The sequence below is a fragment of the Humulus lupulus genome, chromosome 4 (assembly GCF_963169125.1).
Source record: "Humulus lupulus chromosome 4, drHumLupu1.1, whole genome shotgun sequence".
In the NCBI taxonomy this organism is placed as follows: Eukaryota; Viridiplantae; Streptophyta; class Magnoliopsida; order Rosales; family Cannabaceae; genus Humulus; species Humulus lupulus.
Window position 1 is genome coordinate 151822146 of NC_084796.1, and position 24496 is coordinate 151846641.

Consider the following 24496-nt stretch of genomic DNA (forward strand, 5'->3'; position numbering starts at 1 on the left):
AAGTCCAGTGTTTTCTATAACAGTATTTGAATGTTATGTTCGGTGTTATCTTAAACTATTCAATAACACATTTTTAGGTGCTATAATATTCAAATAATAACATTTAGATAGAGTTTTTGGTTATAAATTTGAAGTTTAATCTTATACTTTTTTCATAACACTTTTCAACTGTTACATTTGATTATTTTGATAACATTTTTAGTTTGTTATATTATATAAATCATAGCAATTTGTTACGCTTATAATATGTTTCTAAATCATAACATATTAAGGTTTTTTATTGTGATAAGAGTACTTATAAGTTTTTTTTTTAATTAAAAGATTTTCATTATTGTATTTTGATAAAAAAAATCAAAATTAATCATAAAATGTAATTCTCAATATATTGATAAACCATAAGTATTACATTAAACAATAACTAATTCAAACTATGAATGTGTCTATTTCATGAAATCTTAGTTCTAACTTAAGTTTGAAAGCATAACATAATAAAGTTTCTAGAACATTTTTTACTTCAAAAATGAAAAACAAAAACATTACAAGATACACAAAAGTAAATCATGCATGAAACTTGCTCCATCCTTCAATTCATCATCCTTTGTGCACTTGTCTAGAAGACAAAATTCTCACATTCTATGATATCCCTTTGGGTCTGGTTGACATGACAAGTCCTGGAACCTAAAATAGCACATATGGACATTAGACATATATTATTTCCCTTAAAACCAAATAGATTATTACATAAATATGCATGAACATCGGATGAGATGAACCTCATACCACTAGCTATTTTGCACAGTTTAATGATTATATGTGCTAAAGACAAAAAAAAATGGAGATGCTTAAAAATTAACAAAGACCTGTAAAAGATTTCATTAACCCACTTGGAATCCAAACTAACATGTATTTAGCCCAGGTAATGAATGAATGCTATACTATAATTTTTACAGACTTATAATACCTCACCAACATTCATTGCTTCATCTGTTAATTCAGCCACTCTAAACACAACTCCTAACAAACCCTCAACAGCCAGAGTTATTGCATGAGCTTCACTAGCAACTAAGACTGTAACAAACCCATGGACAAGGCAAGCCAAGATGACAACCCAAGCAGTAACAAGTTCCTGAAATGCCAGAAAATCTATTAGCAAAGAAATATCAAAACATAAATAAGCATAATAGAAAACAAAATGAAGATTCAAACAAAGCTTGGGAACATCTGCAAGATGAAAACTAAAATAAATAAATAATATAACAAGTGAATGCAAATCCAATCCCATAACTAACATATAAACTATAACTTACCAAAGCTATAAATAAGAAAAGAGAATATAGTGCAAATAAAATCAAACTTGTCAAACAACTTGCTGCCATTAAGACATTATAGTTTTTCAGACAGTAGGGAGCAATGAAGACATAAAGTATTTCATAACTTTCTTCATAAAGCAAGGCAAAGGCTTGATACATTACAAACATAATCAAGCAAAGTTTTTTTTTTCAAATAATAAAAAAAACAGCTATATGTCCTTTACTGATATTAAAACGATGAAATACAAATCAATGCAACTTAATCTTAACTAGAGTTTATAAGAGCAAGCATATTCCTACTGAATTCTCAATAACTTAGTAATATAATCAGAATTTGGTATTATTCCATTGTATGCACTACTAGGAAACAAGATCTTAATCATATTAAGTCACACAATAGCCAACACATATATTAACATCAAAATAAAATAATTATAATAAAATTAATGATATTACCTCAAGATCTTAATCATATTAAGTCACACAATAGCAGAGTGAAAAGAGCTTACCCCACAGCTCAACAATATTTTCCAATTTCTAAAAACAAAATCTGAAATAGAATTGAATAGAATCTAAAATAGAAAGATTCAGATTTTACCCAAAATTGCAGAAAAAAAAAGATGAGAGACTTGGATTTCTAAGAGAAAAATCTAAAATGACAGAGAGTAATCTATATTCATAATTCTACTTTGGTTAGGAGTGCCCAGCAAGAGTAATAGTTGCATACTTAATTGCTACATTGTACCTACAGAGATGAAATGATAAAAGAAAAATTATGCCAGGCATAAAGAGTATAAGCAAGGGAAAATGATTTCACAGCACAATAAGATTAAAACAAGAGGAATTATGTATATGTATAGGACAGTGGTGATGAATGAGAGAGAAAGTACGAGTGCTAGGGCATTGTAACTAACTAATGGGGAAGTTTTGGTTTTATTTTGAAGCAGTGGATTACCAATCACTGTAAAAATAATCATCTAGTTGTTTTTTATGCCCTGTTTTCTTAATTTGTTTTCTATTTCTATTGTTGCTCTTTGCAACTACTTAGAAAATAATTCCCTTATATTGCTCTCTAAACAAGTTAAGAATAAAGGAAAAGCTAGAAGATATCAAATAACTCAAGAAAATAAAAGGCCAAACAAGAAACTAGAATACACTCAAGCCATATATTATAACAACTCAATGACTAAGAAACAAAATAAAATAACTCAAAAAATATACCAATACAGAGAAATAAACAAGAGATAACCACTATAAATTCCAGCTACCTGAGTTAGCAAATAGACATATATACACATTCATCAAATTAAACTACAACAATCATAAAAAGCACAACCTTTTATTTACTCTCTTGCTAACTAAACTATGAAAAAGAAACAACAAGGTTTGTACATGAAACAAAGAAAGTTCAAAGAAAAGTCCAGAAAAAAGAGTTAATAGTATGAATGCAGTCCCAATGGAGTGACTAATAAACCTTTTAATATGTGGACGGAAAGAGAGGCATACTTGGTTTCAAATATGTATCCAAGGAAAAAGAGTCCATTCCAGAGTTGTCATTATTTTGTAGGCAACCCTGTATTAACACAAGTAATTAAGTCAAAAATTTCAACACTCAATAGCTTTGCAAGTTGCAATGGCCACAATTAGAAAAAAATCACTAGTTTCCATATATCTCAAGTTCACATGTTGTGCTTACTTCAAAACTAAGAGAACAAAACTAACAATTGTATTAATGTTAATCAATGCAACTATTTTAATAGCAAAAAATCACTAGTTTCCATCCCGCTTGTTTATGCTAAAATTGGTAGGAGAAGGGAGAAAAAGTATATTCTGTTAAAAAAAAACAGTTTCATAGCTTAAGTTGCTGTTTATTTTCAAATAAAGGGAAACTAAAAACAAAAAATAATAACTGGTAAAAAAATATAGTGGAATGGCTATATTTACAGCCTCTAGAGAATCCCTTTATAACCCATTTGAGTATACTAATTTATGATACATAAGGAAAACAAACACCAACGCAAATCCCTAGCAAAGAATGCAAAAATTACATTATTAATTGAGGTCATTAGAACTCCAGTTGTAACATGGTAATAGTTGACATCCATTGAAATTCAGAAAAGTTTGACTGTTAGTGACATTCAAAAGGCAAAGATAAGTGATGAGCATGGACCGTATCAAATTAAAGGTTCAAGTTTATTTGTCTATTTTGAATTATGATAATATGGAACGTAGCTTCTACAATTCAAACTATGGTGCCAAATTATTTAAAGAACCACATGTATCGGCCACTTAAAAAAAAATCTGCATTAACAAAATTGGTCTTTTCCTAATTCAAATCCCAAGTTATTGTACCACCTGTTTATTATTATTATTGTTGTTGTTGAATGAACATACCTCATCACTCTTTGTAGAACGAGATGGAGGGACTGGAACAGGAATCTTGGGTGGTGGATGACTACTTGCAAGGACAGCTACAGAGCTCAAAAAAAAACTTGGACTTTTTTTTTTCGAGGATTCACAGGATACAAATTATTTTTGGGGGCAAGATAAATATATAAAATTGTGTGTGTGTATGGGATTTAAATTGATTCTGATAAAAAAAAAATACACACATACAAGTTGCACACACATCTATAAGTTTATATAGATGAAAATAAATTAGCATAATCTACCCGTTAATCATTAGGACAACTCTGTTTCCTCTCGTAATCGGAACATAGTTGGTCTCCTGCAAACAACAATATTTGGACAATGTGCGATTGGATATCTTGTAAGATGAAATTCAAAATGTTTTCACTATAAGCTCAGCAATGCCTAATATCTAAAGGGAGTGAGAGACTTGAGCAAAAAAAAAAATAAAGGGAGTGCAAGAAAAAATTATAATTTCTTTTAATATCAGGGGGATACTTTTAGAAGAGAGCTGGGAATGGGAGAAAAAAAAATAGAGGGTGTAACATTACCCACCATAAATGTTTTTTGCTATTTTTCTAAATAACAAAGCTAAATATGTTAGTAGAATATAGAAAATGGAACACAGGAACTGAAACAAATATGGAATTGAATCCAAAATATGTTGCAGATTCATGTGTCTTTCAATTTCCATTTACCATTACTAAAAAGGCTACCAAACTAACACCCCCTGTAATCTTAGCATCTCCCCTTCCCTCCAAAACCTTTTAAGAAATCAAATACCAAACCCACCTTCTCAACATCAATTTTTATAACAAGTTTCTTGCCATTATTCTATAATCACCTGACACTTCATTATTTTAATGGCTGATAATTGATCACAGCCAACTCAATAGTAAATTATTTTAATTAAAAGTGTTAAATAAAAATAAAAACTATATATCAAAGAAACCATTGTTACCTGATCAAATAAAACCCTGTAGGCATTGAGATCGTGATACAATGCACGCCCTTTGCTGCTACAGTACTCCAGAGCTTGTGTCAGATGCAAAGCCACCCTCAATCTCATGGCCCATTTCACTGGTTGAGCATCCCCTATAACAGTGCAATCATAAGAAACAAACTATCCAAAAAAAAGCACAAAATCATTCTTAGCTAAATTCAATTCAATTGAGTCGTGAATGAACATTAGAGGTTTATTTGAGAGAAGAAATATCAATTCATAAGCACTACTTTCCATCAATAGCACTTCCAAAATGATAAACAAGCAAGTACTTGGGCAATCAAGGCAATTAAATACCAATATTATATTTGGAAAGACAACCAAAAAAAAAATTACTTTTTGATTCATAATTGAGTTGCCTAGACATAATTAAGGAATTCATCACAGCACAACATCAATATGAGAAATGAAAAAATAAAATTAGGAATTTTGAAATCTTAAATTTCATGGCAAACAAACAACAATCAATTTCACAAAAAATAAGAATCATCAATTCAGAATTAACAAACTAAACTTAAAAAAATACATGAAAGAAAATACTTGAGAAAAGCTATACAAAATATGCTGTGAAAAATTGGGCCCTCTTAAGAGAAGCTACATAAACATTCAGCACATACATTGAATATAATAACTTCAGCATTGAGCCTAGGAAAGTTGTGTATGTGCATGCAAAAACCAATAAATCACATAAACTCAGACTGCTAGATCGTTGTGTAAGTTATTTTAACTAAACAAAAAGACAAAACAAATAAACTTACTGCTAGATCATTTGCAAAAATCAAATAATGTTTGCATTAGATATCAAAAGGATTTTAGATCAAGGTTATATGTTTGCCAATGTTAAGTCAAATCGTCAGCTGCTTTACTATCTAATAAATCAGGCAAAAGGTCAATACATATACGAAATGATAAGCATTAATCTCTTCTTGTGTAGGGATATATTCTTTAGAGGGATTGTATGACTCTTCGTGACCTAAAAGAGGGGAAATTTTAACAAAAATTTAATAAAGAAAATTATGAAAAAAAGGGCTAAATCCTATGTTGATTTTCATTCCAGAAAACAGGTGATCAGTTGTACCTGTCAATTTCGGCTTCGGCGCAGGAATATAAGCTAAATGCCCAGACTTTTCGTTAGAGTTGGATTCATCTCCCCACAAGAGGTAGACAGATGGTTCTTCTTTAGGCTCATCAAATTTAATCAACCCCTTACAAATAGCCCGACAATAGCGAACAACCTGTAGATACAGCAAAAGTGCAAGGCCTGAATAATTAAACTCATGTTTGAAATTCCTTCTATTGTTCTATCTCAGCAACCAGTAGGTGAAATGAAAGCTCAGAATGAAAACATAACATAAATTTCATTCATTACATTAGAGATAAAAGAAAATACTAAAAAATTTACCAACTTCTATATAGAAACAGTGAAGTTGACAATAGCATACCATTTTATCTTCGCTCTTTGAACGAGTGAAGCATCTCTTGGGTTCAGGTGCATTTGAAAGGGGATGTTTAGCACCATCCCATTTGAACCAGTCAACATAAGGCTGCATTTGAAACACAGATAATTGTATGTGAAAAGAATCTTACAAACAATTGACCAATAAAATGGACAGCTAAATATATACATACCGCATATATACATCAAATTGTAGTATAAGTTCTCATGTGTGCATGACTTAAGAAATCAGATATTAAATTTTGCAATTACATAATTTAGGCTTTTGTCTTTCAAGTGTATACACAAACTTTTCAAGAAATTCATACAAAAGTTAATCATATACAAAAACTTGTCAAACCTTGTTGGCTGCCATAATAAACATATTAATGAATTGAAAATTTATAACTGTCCTAAATAACTTCTATCTCGCACTACAACTTGATTCATTCCAATAATCTCCTTGTAGTCCATAAAAGTGATTTAAATATTAAGATTTCAACTTGCCATTAGTTCTGTACAAAAGTGTTACAATTTTAAGCAGAAAGCACATTACTTTATTTGAGTTCTTGAAAGATAGAAGCCATACCACTCCAGAAAAGATTAAGAAGGCATATATATAACCAACCCAAGTTGGATCGCCTCGTTGCATGGACTGCAGATCGGAACAAGATAAATAGAAAGTCCATGATTCAAATTCAAAAACTACACTCTACAATGCATAAAACAAATTTAATGGTAAAAGTGGATTGAAACAGGTTTCATTTCACATTGAGCTAATTTATTGTTGCTATGTCGAATATATAGCTTCTATAATGAACATACTAAATCTTTCTCGTTATTGCAGTAAAAATGTCAAAAATCATTAGCTTCAGATTCCAACCATAACCTTTTCTCACTGCAAACTTGGGCTAATAACAATGGTATCAGTGCTCAAATCATCTTTAAACCATATGAAGTATTAAGACTTTGGGAAGATTAATAAACATGGCCAAGTTAGTATATTCTCATCTTTCAAAATTAGAAGCTTCTGATTTTAACATTATTAACACAAAATAAAGATGCCATTTTTTTCTCCTTTTATTATTAACACAAAGTAATTTTGAACTTCATGCCTATACAAACCAAAATACAGAGAAAATGGGTCAAAGAGGGTTGGTCAACATAGAAGAAATTGGAATATGGAATGTCACAGATCAAATGGGAAATATAACCCTGACAAATTTTCTTTGACAAAGTCCAACGCAACCAAAACTCTCCTGAAAGATAACCCAAAACAATATATTGAAAACAACAAGACTATTATTTCTTTATAACAGAAACAAGTACAAATTGTAACACAAAAAAAAAAAACCATATAACAGTTAATCATCAAGACCAAAAACAGAGATAACCACGGCTAAGAAAAGAGATTATGCACATCATAGCAGGCAGCAATGGACGAAACTGGTATGGGTGCTCATCACTACTTGAATTAACTTCTTATGAGTGAGCAAAGTTCAGTAACTTGTAATTTGAGTTGACAACTCAAGTAGTGTTTAGCATCATATGTTAGTTTATAATTGCTTATTATTATTATGGGCACATGATATACATTGACCTAAACTGGTATGGGTAAACTTTGAATTATTACTGCATGTGAAAAATATTAACAAAAATCATAAACTCTTTGTCAATGTCGAAGGAGAAATAAAGATTACCCTTTTTATTTTGCTTTTCTTCAACGAGGGAAAAGAGTGAGAGAAAGATCAAAAAGAAAAAAAGCATATGCAAAATAATCTAATGAGCTGCAAGTCATCTCTTTTGCCAAACAAATTGAAACAAAGAATGAAAAAATCGCTTTCTAAATCAAAGAAAGACTCACCTCAACTACTGCGTGGAAGACATCAGCCCTGAAAAAAATCCCACCGACCCTCCAAGAATGGCGACCTGATTAGCTTGAACAAGTAAAACTCCCATAAAAATTGAAGATTGGAAAAACCCCCAGAATCCTTAAACTGAATAAATAAATAATCTCAAATTCAAAGCTCAAATGCTAGGTCTTATCAACTACAATACACAAATTCTTAAAACTTGAGACTCACAGCAAGAAGAAGGGATTCTTTAGCGGTTAGCCTCTCCATTTCTTGGGCGTAAGCAGCTGGAGCTCCTCCCTGTACAGCCTGCTGGACCATTGCTCTGCAAGTCAATCTCCGTCGAAGTCGGCAAAACATGGGGAGGGAAGTTGTGGTAGATGAGACGAAGGAAGACAGCCACGCCGTAGACCCAAGAGTTGAGCCTCCCTGTCACACGACCCAAGCCGCAGGCCCCATCACCTTGTTACACACCTTGCAACAAACAGAGAGAAAGAAAGAAAGATTGAACGAGTGAGAGAGAGAGAGAGAGAGTTACTGAGTGTGAGAGAGAAACAGAGGAGGCGTGTAGAGTAATTAGGGATTCAACCTTAGAGATTACTTTTGTTGCTTTTGTGTTTCATTTGGCGCCTGTGTATTTCATTTACCGCCCATTTTCCGTCTTTTTCTATTACCATGCGACAATAACACTTATTAAAATATGCTATATTTTAATGTATATATGGGCATAATTGTTGTAGTGTGAGCTAGTGAATATAAAACAATAAGCATGAGCCGGAAACAGTTATGAAGCATAGCATCCGAGACATGAGCTGACGCTACATTCAGCATGGGGTACGATAGAGATCTACCATTTCCCTAAATCTTTGTAAACATGGGTACGTTATATAGACGTGCGTGGATAGACATTTCATGTCTGTATATCCCTGAAATCCCGGACACGTAATATAATTGTTCATGATCAGACATCACATGTCCGATTATCCCTGATGACCCATGATCAGTTTCACCTAATGATTAGACCATACCTTAATATAAATTGTAATATTTATATTTAGTGTGAGGCAGGTCACACGAGGGATTTAGATTCACGTGATGACCCCAATGCCTATCCAAGGATTTTCTCTATAAATACTAAGGCCTTTGATAAGGATAAGGGGGTTGTTTTTCTCTGTAATGCAAAAGCTCTGTCAAAATTGGGAGAGAGATAAACAGTAATAATACAGACTCGTGGACTAGGGGGATTTTAACCTCCGAACCACGTAAAAAGGGACGAGTGTTCTCCATATTTCATTCCTAGTGTTTTTAAGTATCATTTTCTTATCATAGTTTACCATTAAGCACTAATCCATCCTAGCTATTTTCGTCATTCACTGTTGGCGAAAAACCGCGTCAACAATAAGTAAATACTAAAAACTTATCTTTCTATTTCTTAGGTTTTTTAACTAGCCATGAACCTATGTGTCCCGGTGGCGAGAGTCACAAATATTCACTTAGTCAAATAGAGACTTAATAAAACATCCTAGACTTTTATTAATAACCTTCTGTAGGGAGAGATGAAATCAAAGCGCCATTAGGCCCCACTAAACCCTTACCTAGTTAAATCAATGGTGGAGATCGAATTCAAAATTTTAAAAATGCATTATTTTATTTTTCTCGACTTAGTATTTTATTCTTTTGAAAATTACCAACTTGGGTTTGCAAAATTATTAAAATAATCAATAAACCATAGTTTATAACTTTCCCATTAATTCTAAAAATACCCTTTGAAAATTAATCAAAAATTACAATTAATTTGTTTCTATTCAATTATTAGGTCCAATTAAGAAGAATAACCTAATACAATTATGTCCATCTTAGGTAAATGAGCCTTAACAATTCGAGCTTGCATAGAGGAGAGTTGGGTTCAGTATGTCGGACCCACTACTAAGGCTCCCTGACTTCCACACAAAGCCAAAAAATACAGGAATTTGAACCTTCGTTTTATTAATTGTTATTCAATTGATTAAGCCCAATATATTAATGGAAAGCATATCGGCCTTCACAAGTGGAACCACCCACAAGAGATGAATTTAAACTTTACATGTTCAATTGGGCCTAAATAAAACCTAATATTTTATGAAAGTTTTATTTGAGTTTTCCCATATTTTTCTAAACAAAAAAAATGGGTCGTCATTATACTTAATAATAATGATGCTAGATATGTTAATTTTCTTATTAATTGGATGGGCCTAACATGAAAACCTATATGACATGTTACACAACTTTATGCATCATTACATTTATTACAAAAATAAATAAATCAATTGGTAAAATAAATAAATCAATCAATATCTAAAACAATTAAGTGCGTTATCAAAATTAATTAATTACCATAAGGTTTTTTCCAATTGAAAACATATCACATCATTAATTAAACATAAAATTAATTTAATTGTTACTAAAGAAAATATCTTAAATTTTAAAAATTAGATACTTAGATATTTCTTTAGCACACCAAAAATAAATAAAAAATCATAACTAACTTTTATATTATATATATAAATATATATAAACATATATAAGTTTTAATATATATGTTTTTTTAAATAATATTTATACATATATATATATTTCAAACCGTATAAAACAAAGTTTTTAAGATATATATTTTTTATTTTTTATACGTAAACCCTCACTAGGGTTTATATATATATACATATATATCATCCATAATAAAATTTAGCAGCCGCCAACTACAAAAAAAATTGTGCAATTTTTCAATGAGCATTTTACCAAGCAACAATTAAGATCTCAAAATGCATGAAAAATATGACAACTTAAATTAGCAATATGACACATAAACATTCAAAACATTCATATCAAATTTCATGTGCCATCCAATTAAACTTTTAAAATTTAACATGTCATCAAACAAATATAATAATACATTCTTAACATCTAGATCTAGACAACCTAGGCTCTGAGGTCAATTGTAGGATCTTAGAATTTAAATCTAGATGCATGCTTCCTATTATTTTTCCAAACAGATAATAGAAACATAGAATAACGTGAAATACATAGGAACACCAGATTTGTAAATTAACATAAACACAAAGATGTAGAAACTTAAGAATACATAGCGGAACTTGAACAACTCCTTCCTTCAATCTCTCTAACCCTTGATTCCTTTCTGTAGCACAATATTATCAAAAGATTGAACTAGATCAGCAACACAATCTTCCTCACCAAGCCTTTGATCAATCTAGAACTAGTGTGGGCTGGTTCTCAACACATGAGATAGAGATATAGAAGAGAAGAAGAGATAGTGGCTAAGAAAGGATAAGAGTGTCTAGGTTTTCACTTACCCAATGAATCAACTGACACTAACTTCCTTATGAAAACCCTAGATATCATATTCATTATATAGACAACTTAATGTGCTTTATATAAATTTAATTAAAATAATAAACAAAAATGATAAAAGTCTTGGGCTCCCACAAATGGACTTGGCCCAATACCTATATTTTTTATTTAAATCCCAATTAGGCCTAAATTCGAAACCTTTTATATATTTATTTTTTAATTAATTAATTAAATCCTTACACAAATTAACTAATTATAATTTGAAACTTGATTTAATATTATTTATCTATATTGACACCAATTTATCAATATTAATAAATTTACCCAAAGTTTATCTTTTATTCTCTAAATCTCATATCTTTGTAAATTTTCCAAAATGGACCTAGTCATTTTAAAAAAATCCTAATTGATAATTAAATCAATTAATTGAGACATTCTAGATGATTTACATAAAGGTGATACAGGGACCATAGATCCATGAAATCAAGCTCCAATAAGTTACCGTGAATTTATTTACGAATAATTTCACTACCTTATTTATTCCTCACGACTCCACTATAGACTTAGAATTGAACTCTTGAATTCATAGAACATATTTTCCAAACCATAAATATGTTATCCATTTTTATAACCATTACAGTTAGTCAATCTATCGATGACTTTGTAACGAGTTGGGTGAAAATTGCCGTTTTAGCCCTCATTAGTATTTCATCCTTAACTCCCAGTATGTTCCCTATAAATGATTTTTCCTTGAACTTAATCATAGAAATGAGATCTCAATCACTTAAACTTTAGAACAAATCAATTAAGGAAATCATCTTTTCACTTCTCATACAGATGTTATACATTTATTATCTATGAATAATACTCCCACTCAATTACACTACTAAATCTTCAAGATGTTAGTATGGGCTAGACCGTAGGGTAAGCTGGTAACGAACAAGTGAAAATATTTAAATAATATAATTAGGAGAATATTATCACTCAGAATTAAGATTGACTTAACCTATCGTTAATATTTTGACATTGATTAGATTCAATAATAACGATACTTATTTATTAATCAATAATCAATATCGGTCCAAGTCTGATGTAACCATATACATCTGATCATATCGACTTAGTCAATGCCTTGGACAACACATCACACCCCTAATGTCTAAGTAGATCATCTCGTAGATTTCCTAATCAGTGAAAATCCAATGCACTTATCTAATATTAGGACTTGTTCTTTTGAACATATAATTATGACTATAATTCACTATGACCTAGTCACTATAATTGTAATTATCCATATGTTCGGGATTTTATGAATGTTTGTATTAATTGAATAAACATGTAATAAAACAAGCAAACAATTTTGTTGAATAAACAAAATCATTTCTACTTCTTTTACTGATAATAATAACGTGTTACATAAGAAATATTGTTTTATTAAGAGCATAAGACCAAACAGGTTATAGGTAGGTTCCAAGAGGGACAAGTTCTGATTTCTCCAGAAGACATTCAAAGTCATGCTATGGGAGGTAATGGGATCACGTATGAGGTAGTTAAGATGGAAGCCGTAAGGAAATTGCTAAAGGAACGCCTTGCGGGCGAGAAGCACAGTGAAACCAACGAGACACATCGGCTACTACTTGAGGCATCTTCGAGGACAAGCATACTTTGATTGAAGTAACATGAGGACATAATGTTTGTCTTAATGGATGGTTATATACCGGATCTTCAGAAGTTATAATGAAGATTGATTGGCATGTCATGGTATTATAGTTTTTATGTACGGACTGGTACAGGAGAATGATGCGAGAGACACCGTCCTTGCTTAGAATGTGGAATTACGGTGCAATATGTTATGAATTAGGATGTGCCCATGTGTAGATTTGAAATGGAAGCTGTTCATGCTTCATGATGGAAAGAGAAGTAAGAACATAGATGCTCGACATGGGACTCAAATGTTCTACTTTTGATGTTGAGTTGATACTAATGCCAGTTAGCCACTATTAAAATGAAGCAATGACCAGGTTCTGGAAAAAGGGTCGAAGAGTGACTGTGAGTAGGATAATGTGAGATAGGGAATGAGAAGTTCTTATTCCAGAAAATGAACCCAAGGGACAAGAATATCCATGTTCAAAAATGACTCAAAGGACAAGTGAAATTATTAAGAACATTGAGGGCAGGAGTTTCAGCGTTGTTACAAGGACATAAGTGTTCACAAGTCTTGACATGGGAACGTGGAGTTCTAGGATTGGGGGCTTTGTGTCCTCCGTGTATTATGAACTAACAAGGATATGATAGTTTGGAATGGAAATAGGAGTTTGACTCTAGAGTTGACATATGTTTGTGAGATCCTAATAGGGATTAGGGCAGGGGCCTATAGTTTGGCCTTACCCCAGTATGGATAGAGGCATACAAGGGGTTACTATTTCCAATGTTGAAGAAAAGGGTGACAAGTACAACCCCTGATTGGGTGAGAAGACCCTGGAAAATTTAGTGGAAATTACTATGTAATGAAAAGCAAGTGAAATTCTGGATAAAAGAGAGGAAGTCTTACAGATTAAGACTATCGTACTTGTGAACGTGTTGCAAGCAGTGACACAGTAAAGGATATGATTCTGGGATTATAGTCAGGTTAGCGTGATTGGTATCCCGAGGTATTTGAATAAATTTCGACGATGAAATTCTGATAAGGAGGGGATAGTTGTAAAGTCTCGAATTTGATATTAAGGCGGAGTGTCTTGACTACAGTGCCTGAAAGGCCTAATTTGGATTTAATGAGCGAGTAATGGATTTTATGCATGATGACGTGCTATAAGTGAATTATGTGGTAATGTGATTAGACATGCACGTCTGTGTGTTTTAAATATGCATGTTGGCCCAATTCTGTGAATAGGGGCGTGTTTGTAATTTAGGTCATTGAGGGAATATATGTAATTATGCATGTGTTATGAGTAAGACCCTAGTGTTATGGGTATATATTTGAGATGTGTGGTCCGAGACGATCCTAGGGAGCAGAAAAGCGGAATAGTCACAACGGGGAAAATACTCGGCTCAAGGTGAGCCTAAGAGGATTTTGAGAACTTGGCATGTGTTTTGGGTTCACCGGGTAACAGGTAATTATTAGTAATTATTGGGTATGTTGGGATTAAATGTTGATTTATAGGACACTCGAGTAAGTAGCGGTATGTGGCGAGGACGACTTAAGCTAGGGTTGGTCTTGGGTGTAAAGTGGTCATTTTATAGCTGGGGGGATGGACTTGGTTTTGGCCTAAGTCTCTAGCACTAACCATAAAATAGGGGAGAGCACAACATACACACTCTCAACTTCCTTCTCTCTCTTGGTGCATTCTCTCTCTAAGGGCTTGGAAATTTTGTGGAAATTTTGGGAGAACTCTTCGGGAAATTGGCTGAAGGCTTGAAGGAATTGAAGCTTGGAATAATTGGGGCATATCTAAGAGTCGAATTCCTTAATTGAGGTAAGGTTATTACCATGTTTCCTTTGGTCAATTCTGTGGAGAATGAAGATTAGCTAAGTTTTAGGCTTAAGTTGAATTTGGTTTGAATTGGGTGATTTAGCTAGCTTTCTAAGGTGTTGGCATTGTCTAAGTGGTGGAGTTATTGAGGGACTCAATTATGGCTGTTTACCGAGTTTTTCGGAAACGAATAACTAACAGAATAATAAAAAGATAAGAACTGTAGAAATACTGAAATGTAACTAAACAAACAGTGTTTTTACGTGGTTCAGGCGTTAACAAGCCCTAGTCCACGAGTCGATGTTATTATACTTGGAAAAGATTACAGTAAGATGGCTGGTGCATAAGAACTTCACACGCTCACAATGTTTCTCTCGGGTTCTCTTGAAGAAGATGAAGCTAGAGAGATTTTAGTAGAGTTTTTGCTATATGATTTGTTCGTCCCTCCTCTTGTAAAATGAAGGGGTCTTTATAGCTAGGGTTTTGGATTAGGGTTTTTCTCTACGTACATGAGTTTTAATTACACCAGCCATAAATAGGGATACAATTACTGTAGTAGCATGGCTACAAGACTCTATGTGGGTATATTTACGTGAAAGTATGGGGAACACACAAAGTCAGCCGTCTTTTCCAAGTTGTCAGCGGAACAGTAGGCGAAAAGGTACCCTTAGGCGTGCTGGGATGTGTGCGGCTTTGACCTGACGGGCGTGTCAGGCGGGATCCTGTGTCAGGCGGATATCATTCCAAATATGCCTCCTCCAGGACTCGACCGTTTGGCTTTGTTCCGTGCGAGGCACGGAACTGCTTCCGCGGAGACCACTCGAAGAGCTTCTCCTGGAAGGAGCTTCCCCGATGGATACTCCTTCGGGAGCTCCGGGAGAGTTAACGAGTTTCCGTATGGTGTTTGCTTGGAAGAGTAATCCGGACACCAAGCGGGAGAGGTGAAGCCTTTCTGTATATCCGCGAGCTCTGGTCACCTATCGTGAAAGACATCGATAATTCTGTTTCCCCGAGGCCATCAATCTAAACGCTATCCGGAAATCTGGATAACATTTACCCCCCAAGGTCACGGAGCTTTGAGGGATCCGGGAGCTTGTACAATCGGTTTCTTAGATTAGGCGAGGGGGCACCTTCTGTGTTCCCGGAAGGGTTCCTTTTTCCCGCCTGAGTGTTAGTATGGAAAAGAAAGAGAATTTCTTCTGTTTGAGATCAAGTACTCAAGTGCGGCAAGGACCACGTGTCATTCTGGGAATGGTTCTGCGACCAAGACGTGTGCGTGAGGCGACTGGTTGAGTATGCGTGCGTCAGTCATCTAACTAACGATTTGACGGTTTTTAATGGTACTCCGGGCCCGAGGTGGTGTAATGATGGGAAATAAATACTTTATTCCCATCCGAGGAGTCATAAATAGGATCGTCGCTTCCTCTCCAGCCGTTGGATCTGATGCACACGGAATGGGAAGATCGGGACCGTCCACTTGAGGAATTCGAAACGGCCTCTTCCCTGCTATAAAAACGAGGGAAAGGACCTTTCTTCCTCTTTACGCTTTTAGATTCTCCATCTTTAGGATTTTCAGATTTCCAAACCTTCGAACTCTCAGGCTTCCCAGCTTACGTTCCCCCGAACTTGCCATTTCTTTTGGTAAGTATCTGGAAACTTTTCTTTTTGATTTGGCAGTGGGTTTATTCCCGAAGTTCCTGGTTTGAATCGCCGTTCGTCTTTGCAGCTTTTACTTCTCGCGATCGTGCTGTGCAGTGATCCAGTTACTCCCTCAACCTCCAACTACCCGAACATCAGTAAGTATTTCTACTTTGCTCTTTCCTCCCAAACCTTAGGTTGTTGGTAGTTGTTAGAGTAGAGGTTTCTGCCATTATTGCTTATGTGCATTTGTGAATAGGGCTTTGGTAGGCATGTGATTGATTGTGAGTCGATAAGTAGCCTTTTCTGCATGTTTTGGCGATTTGCGTTTGGAAAGTCGTCCCGTGTTTTGCTGTTTTAGGGCATAAGCATGAACGCCTTTAGGGTGTCTTTCTCTGGAAAAACACTTCTTTTGGTGGGCTTAGGCTCGGGGTCTGAGTCTGGTTCCTTGCTGTCCTTCGGGTGGCATGGTGCCAATCCCTCGGTAAGCTCGGTGGGAGCCTCTCCAAGCAGTTTTCGAGGAGGGTCTCCCCGACGCCTTTGATACCACTAGGGTATGACAAGGGTGCTGACTGCTTAGAGTGTTTTCTTCTTTCTTTTCTTTTGTCCAGTGACGAACATCTCGAAGGAACAACTCCTTGCTGCGGGGGAGGCTGATTCTGCCCAAGAGAAGGGCTCTCCTGTCGCTGGTGGAAAGGGGAAAGGAAAAGCGAAAGCGGTCGTGGCTAGCCCACCAACCTCCAATAGTTCCATCTGGGAGATGGACCAAAAACCGAACCTTTTCAGGAATTATGGCATGCTAGAGCTGTATTCCTCTGAGGCAGGCCTGAAGAACATCCCAGGTCTGATGTGGCACCGTCTGTCGGTGCTGGGCGAGTCAGCTAGCCAGAGCCACGAGGGCTTTGGTGCCTGGAGTTGGGCACACATAGTGTGCGGAGCGCACTTGCCCCTAAGGAGTTACTTCGCCAATTTCTGTGTGAAGGCGGGGATTGCCCCCTTCCAGTTAATTCCTCCCAGTTACAAGCTCTTAGCGGGGTGGTTCATCTTTTGCAAGTCCCGGAGACTAGAAGCTCCTACCCCGGAGGAGGTGCTGTACTTTTATGGGTTGAAGTCTCAGCCTATGAGGGGTCACTCAGACAAGGTGGGGTTTTACAGGCTAGAAAGGCACCCGGATGTGATGTGCCCCACTTGTCATACCGCGAGGGTTCCAGACCTCCGGGAATACTGGTTCCTGACGACTGGCTTCCCGCTGAAGAGGGTGCCAGCTCTATCTTTGGATTTCAAAATCCCTGGTAAGTGTTTCCTCTTTTCCTTTTCAACTTTGTTTCTTTGTGTTTGATTTGCCTTTTGGGAGGATCTCTAATGCTTGTATTTGATTTTTGCAGAAGTCGTTCCGCGGACACCTCGCTGCGCGGAGATGATAAGGAGGTCCAAGTTCTACGAAGGGCTTTCCGAGGAAGAGTTGAGAGTGGAGGGACTTGTGACCTCCGAATCGTTGAGGGAGTATGGGTTACTCGCCTCCTTCCAAAATATCGAGCCAGTAAGTGGTAGGGGGCAGACTCAGGTGTCGGCTGACATCCGGGAGCAGATTGCCCTGGAGCTGTCTAAGGTGATCACCCAAGCCGCTCGGGACGAAAATACTCTATCTCCTAGTTGGGCGGAGAGGTTCCCCGACCCCCAGCCGGAGGGAGAGGAGATCGAGGCTCGCCACGCCGCGGCTTACCCTAACGAAGGGGCTCCGGGGGCTAGTTCCTCCGGGAGAGGTAAGACTAGTTTTCGATTGATCCACACCCCCAGCCTGTCTGAAGTTTCCCAAACCTCTCAGATGGGGTTTGATCCTCGTTTCCTTAGGCTAGATCCGCGTAGGATACCTTTCGACAGGTACTGTGATAGGGTAGATGAGCTCCTCTGGTGTCTGAGTGATGGTAGTCTGCCAGAAGGTGTCATCATGGTTGACCCTTCTTCTCTCAGCATGTTCTTCCCGGACTTCAAGGAGTACGGGAGCTTCCTGGAGCAGGAAGCGATGTTTTGTTTTGCTCGGGGAAGGCCATCCACGTTTCTCGTGCATGGTCGTCCCTTTCAAACTTTTCTTTTTCTTGTTTCTTGTTCCCTGCTGGCGGGCTTGCTTGTACTTTTATGTTGCTGATTGTCTTGTCTTCCGCTTATCTTCTTTCTCATTTCTTGTTGGTTCGTTAACCTTGCTTTGTACGTTTCTTGCAGAGTATCCCGAAGCCAAGATGTTGGGGAGGGTTACTTTGCTTATTAAGAAGGCTGCCACCAGCCAGGACCCGCCCACGGGGAAAGGACGGAAGCCCAAGGCTGGTAGGGGAGGTAAGGCTGCCTCCCCCAAGAAGACAAGTGGCGAGGCGCAAGCGTCTCCGAGGGTAGAGAAGTCCCCTGCTGAAGGGCCTTCCGAGACTATGATGGTCTCGAGTAGCAGTAGCGACGGGGAAGGGCTTGTGTTCCCCGTGAGGACAACTGGGGTGAGCAAGCGTCCCGGAGGAGATGCTGAGGGTGCTAAGAACAAACGCCTTAGACACTCTTCTCCCGGTCGAAGGCAACAACAACAGCAACGACAACAATCACAACTACAACAACAGCAGCAACAGGAACAAGAGAGACAATCACCAACGCCGCAGCAGCAGCAACAGCAACATCCAAACCAGCAGCAGCAACAAGGGCAATTACTTCTGCTACCGCAGCAGCAAAAGCAACAGACCGGGGCCTTAATACCCCGGCTGCCTCCTCCTCCAGTCCAAAGGGGGTCCACCCTTCCGGGGTCTCCGTCTTCTCAGACAACCAATCTTCCCCTGCCTGGCCTGAAGTTCCACTTTCCGCGGAAGCCGACCAGTTTTCCCGCTGCCCTCCTGGAGGGTGTAAGACGGGCCGATAGTTTTTTGAAGAGGCGGCTAGAGGCGGAGAAGGCCGTTACTCAGGGAAGGGCAGATAACTTGTCTGCCGTGAAGAGGGCTGAGCTGGCCGAGGGGGTGAGATCTCCTCACCCGGCCGGAGCGGTTCTGGATGGTCCAGCCTTGGAGAAGAGGCTGGTGCCTAGGCTTGGACGTGCATTGGCGCCGTTCGGAGCTGAGATGATGGAGGACATGGCCCTGAGCTTATGCGAGCTCAATTCTGAGAAATGGGCCATCAGTAGCAGCAAGGATCCGCTGTTGCTGACACACGCTGTGAAGCAGCAACTGTCCGGGGTAAGCCGTCAGTTGTTATTTTTTGGGATCACCTCTCTTTTGGTCCGGCTTTAGCTCATTCGGTTGTCTTTCCTTGCAGGCCTCTATGATCGCGGAACGCTCGTTCCGGGAGGTTGGTGCAGCTCTGGTTCAGCTGGAGGAGAGCCAGCTGGCTCGCCAGGCCTTGGAGGCGGAGAAACAGAAGCTGACCCAACAGGCCTTGGGGGCTTCGGAGAAGATTGATCAGGCCCGGCGCACGGCTGAAGAAGAGGCGGAGAAGAAATATCTTGCCAAATATCAAGAGTACCGGGCCAAGGCAGAGAATGAGTTTAGACAGCGGTCGGATGGGATTAAGACCGAAAACTCCAAGCTCCGGGAAGAGCTGTCCCAAGCCAAGGTGGAGAAAGATACCCTGGAAGCCCGCTTGCAATCAAAGAACGATCTCCTCCTTAAGTGGCAAGAGGAATATTCCACTCTTCAGAGTAAGCTGCACGACGAGGAGCAACTCCATAAGAGGAGCAGGGATCTCGTGTCTATGCTTCAGTTGGGGCTCGCCGAGAAGGATAAAGAGATCGGGGCTTTGCAATTCACTGCCAGGGGGCATGTGACCGAGAAGCAATCCGTGCTGAACCAAAATAGGGAGCAGCGCAAGGCGATTGATTCTCTTAAGGGGGAGCGGGATGCCTCCAAGGCCGAAATGGAAAAATTGAGGGCCCAACTAACTGCCGCGGAAGCACAGCTGGCAACCTCCGAGGCGGAGCGGTTGAAGGAGAAGGAGGATGCTGAGGTGATACTGAACAGGACTATTAATATATCGCATGTGGTCCTCATGCATCAACTCTGGAAAGTGAACCCGGAGGTGTTAGGCTATCTGGGAGATGATGCCGAAGCCATGAGGGAGAAGCTACTCGTGTGGGATCAGGGCCCAGAGGCGTATGTCCAAACTTATAACATTGACGATCGTGCTGAAGCTCCTGAGGCGGGATATCCCGGAGAGGCGGGGACTTCTGAACCTTCTCATGACCAAATTCCTCCTTCCAATGAGCCGACTCCGCCAGCCTCAGCTGAAACAGATGCCCCCGAAGCTGCGGTCGTGGACGCTGTAGTTACCCCCAATGCTTGAAGGGGTTTTATCTTTAATTATTTTTCATTTTGAGTTTTTCATTGCGGACATTTTTACCATAATCATAGCATTCTCCTTTCTTTTCTGCCGAGTTCTTTATTTATCCTTGCGCTTAGGGTAGACATTTATACGGTAGAAACTGTTGTAGGGGCGTATGGGGTTTTGGTTCCAACGGCCAAAACCTATGCACTTCCCACTTGAAGCTTTAACGGATGATGTCTTTTTCCCATGTAGTTTCTAGGTTACGAAGGTTTCCTGGTTCCAACGGCCAGGCTCCTTTCACCGTACTTTATCTTTCCTGAGGCAAATAGCCAATCCAGGGACTTGTAGTTATACTGTTCGCTGGGATTGCTAAGGTGAGTCGTTCCATTGTTTGGAACGGGAGTTCTTTTGGTGAGCGTCGCTAGACTTAAGGTTAGATCTTTGCGAAGCAAAACTAACTGTTGTTGCGAACCTCATTGTGGCTGACTTCAGGGACCTGGCATGGAGCCCTGCGAGGCAAGGCTTATTGCTGTTGGGGAAATCGCCACGCCCACCAGGTGTGATCCTGGAGCAGGGGCTTTGCGAAGCAAAGCCGGCTGTGAGTGGGGGGATCAAGTATGTCTGCTTCTGGAGCTGAAACTTGCAATGGCCATGGAGCTTGCCATGCATTATTTTGTGAGATCCGGAGTTGGAGCCTGCGAAGCAAGGCTTACAACCGTCGCGGATCTTGCCATCTTTCGCCTCGCTGGACCCGGAGCTGGAGCTTGCGAAGCAACGCTCTACAGCGCTCGCGGATCTTGCCATCTTTCGCCTTGCGGGATCCGGAGCTGGAGCTTGCGAAGCAAAGCTCTACAGCGCTCGCGGATCTTGCCATCTTTCGCCTTGCGGGACCCGGAGCTGGAGCTTGCGAAGCAAAGCTCTACAGCGATCGCGGAGAATTCTGCAAAGGACTTGTCAGGGAGTTGGGGGTGTTTTGGCGTAGCTCTATGAACGTGCCTCGACCCCCAGTCCCGTCCATCGCTGGGCTACACAGGAGATAATACTTATGATACATAATGGCAGGCATTTCCATGGCAATTTTCACATAAGCACATATGACACGTAATGCAAGCATGTTCATGGCAACAAATAAACCTAAGCTCAACAATTTAAACATTTCAAACAATTTAAAAATTTCAAACACAATGCTAGCACATAAGTGGTGTTCTGTGTACGTTTTGTTCAAGGGGCGTATGGTTATGCCTTAGCCATGTATACCCCCCAAGTGAGCGTGGGGTCCGGACGTCTCCGGACCGCGTGGTCACTTGTTAAAACGCAGCTTTGAACACAGGGATAAAAAGTGCAGTAAAAGCGGAGTGAATCTCTCCGTGTTTCATTGAATTAGCCTGCTAGGCGTGAGTTTTACAACAGGGAGGATTATTTCCACATTTTTCACTTTTGTTATTTTCACCAAGGACTTCCGACTGGATGGTCCGGGGCCTACTGGTAGTAACGGCGGAGGTGCTCCGCGTTCCAGGCGCGCGGGACTTTAGATCCGTCGAGTCTCTTTAAGTGATACGTCCCATGGCCCACTTTTTGTTGGACTTCGTAGGGGCCTTCCCAGTTGGGTCCGAGGACTCCTACTCCCGGGTCCTGCGTAGCAGGAAATACTCTCCGTAGGACAAGATCTCCAACTTCGAATGTACGGCTCTGGACTCTCATGTTAAAGTGTCGGGCTATTTTGCCTTGGTACATTTTTAGTTGGACCTGCGACTGCTCCCGGAGCTCCTCGATCATGTCCAAGGACTCCTGGAGGAGGGCATGGTTCCGGGTAGGATCGTAGGTGTCTTGCCTGTGAGAGGGGATCAAAGCTTCTACTGGGATGACGGCCTCGCAACCGAAGGTCATGGAATAAGGCGTGTGCCCCGTCGAAGTTCTCTCTGTTGTGCGATAAGCCCAAAGTACTCGCGGAAGTTCTTCCGGCCAGTGAGCCTTGCAGGCTTGGAGTTTTTTCTTCAACGTGGTCTTTAATATTTTGTTTACAGCTTCCACTTGTCCATTAGCCTGTGGTCTGGCGACTGCGGAAAAGCTTTTGATAATTCCATGCGAAGCACAGAAGTTCGTGAAGTGTTCACTGTCAAACTGCTTTCCGTTGTCGGACACAATTTTCCGTGGAAGCCCAAAACGACACACTATATTCCTGATGACAAAATCCAGTGCTTTTTTAGATGTGACCGTGTTCATAGGTTCAGCTTCAGCCCATTTGGTGAAGTAGTCTACCGCGACTATGGCGTACTTCACTCCACCCTTTCCAGTGGGGAGGGAACCTACTAGGTCAATGCCCCAAACGGCGAACGGCCAGGGGCTGGTCATTAGGGTAATTTCCGTAGGCGGCGCTCGCGGAACCTTGGCTTACCTCTGGCACTGCTCACACTTCCTGACATAATCCACACAATCCTTCTTCATGGTGGGCCAGAAGTATCCTTGTCGAAGGATTTTTTTGGAGAGGCTCAGCCCGGAGGTATGATCGCCACAGAAGCCTCCGTGAATCTCATGGATGATGGTGCTGACTTCGGTTCCGGCAACACACCTAAGGAAGGGTATGGACAACCCCCTGCGGTAAAGCTTTCCATCCATAACCACGTATCGGGGAGCTTGATACTGGAGCTTCCTTGCGTCCGCTTTATCGGTGGGGAGTTCTCCGGTGGTGAGAAATCTGAGGATGGGTCCTATCCAGGAGTGGGAATGGTCGATGATGGCGTTTATCCTTCGCGTCTCAGTACTGGGGGCTTCTAAGTGCCCGATGGGGACTAAGCCATACTGTTCAATCTCCGGGTCCGTTGCAAGCTTGGCCAGCGTGTCCGCAAGTGAGTTCTGGTCCCGGGGGACCTGGCGGATTTTGTAGCCTTTGAAATGCTGCAGTAGGCCGCGGGAGAGAGACACGTAGGCAGCCATCCTTTCGCCTTTCGTCTGGTATTCCCCGGATATTTGGTTTACCACAAGCAGGGAGTCGCTGTACACTTCGATTTTTTGGGCTCCGACTTCTCTGGCCAGTCGTAACCCAGCTAACATGGCTTCGTGTTCTGCCTCGTTGTTGGATGCTGGGAATGCGAAACGGAGGGCGCTCTGGAGCTGATGCCCTTGGGGAGATATTAGGATAACCCCCGCTCCAGCTCCTTTTTCATTTGAGGCTCCGTCTACGTAGACCTTCCAGGTGGGAAGTTCCGGGACAGGATCTTCTGGGAGGTCATTCATTCCCGAGCACTCCACAATAAAGTCCACGAGAGCTTGACCTTTTATGGAAACACGCGGTTGGTAGTGGACGTCGAACTGGCTTAGTTCCATGGCCCACTTAAGCAATCTGCCAGAAGACTCGGGCTTCTGCAGGACTTGTCGGAGAGGGTGGTTGGTGAGTACTTTGATGGTGTGCGCCTGGAAATATGGCCTCAGCTTCCGTGAAGCGATCAGCAAGCAGAGGGAGAGTTTCTCGATCATCGAATATCTGGACTCAGTGTCCAATAACCTCTTGCTTACGTAATACACAGGGAGCTGGATACGGCCATCTTCCCGGACGAGAGCGGCACTTACTGCGTGCTCAGTCACAGCTAGGTACAAGAACAACGCCTCTCCTTCGACCGGTTTGGACAAAATGGGGGCTCAGGTTAAATGTTCTTTGAGGTGTTGGAAGGCCGCTTCGCATTCGGGGGTCCACTCGAACTTCTTGTTCCCTCGCAGAACATTGAAGAAGGGGATACACTTGTCGGTGG

The 24496-nt window shown here is 39.7% G+C and overlaps 1 protein-coding gene and 1 long non-coding RNA gene across 2 annotated transcripts; both read right to left on the reverse strand.

The window, feature by feature from the left end:
* Positions 1 to 870: 870 nt before the first annotated feature.
* Positions 871 to 3769, reverse strand: LOC133829223 (uncharacterized). The gene is made up of 3 exons (XR_009891627.1): positions 3705 to 3769; positions 2817 to 2883; positions 871 to 1126 (listed from the first exon to the last, which is right to left on the reverse strand). It is a non-coding gene; the product is annotated as an uncharacterized LOC133829223 (long non-coding RNA).
* Positions 3770 to 3940: 171 nt separating this feature from the next.
* Positions 3941 to 6831, reverse strand: LOC133829224 (ribosome biogenesis protein BOP1 homolog). Its single transcript, XM_062259075.1, has 5 exons — positions 6747 to 6831; positions 6165 to 6266; positions 5801 to 5957; positions 4681 to 4814; positions 3941 to 4038 (listed from the first exon to the last, which is right to left on the reverse strand). The coding sequence occupies exons 1-5, from the start codon at positions 6807 to 6809 to the stop codon at positions 3979 to 3981; spliced, it is 516 nt and encodes a 171-aa protein (XP_062115059.1). The 5' UTR covers positions 6810 to 6831; the 3' UTR covers positions 3941 to 3978.
* Positions 6832 to 24496: the final 17665 nt, after the last annotated feature.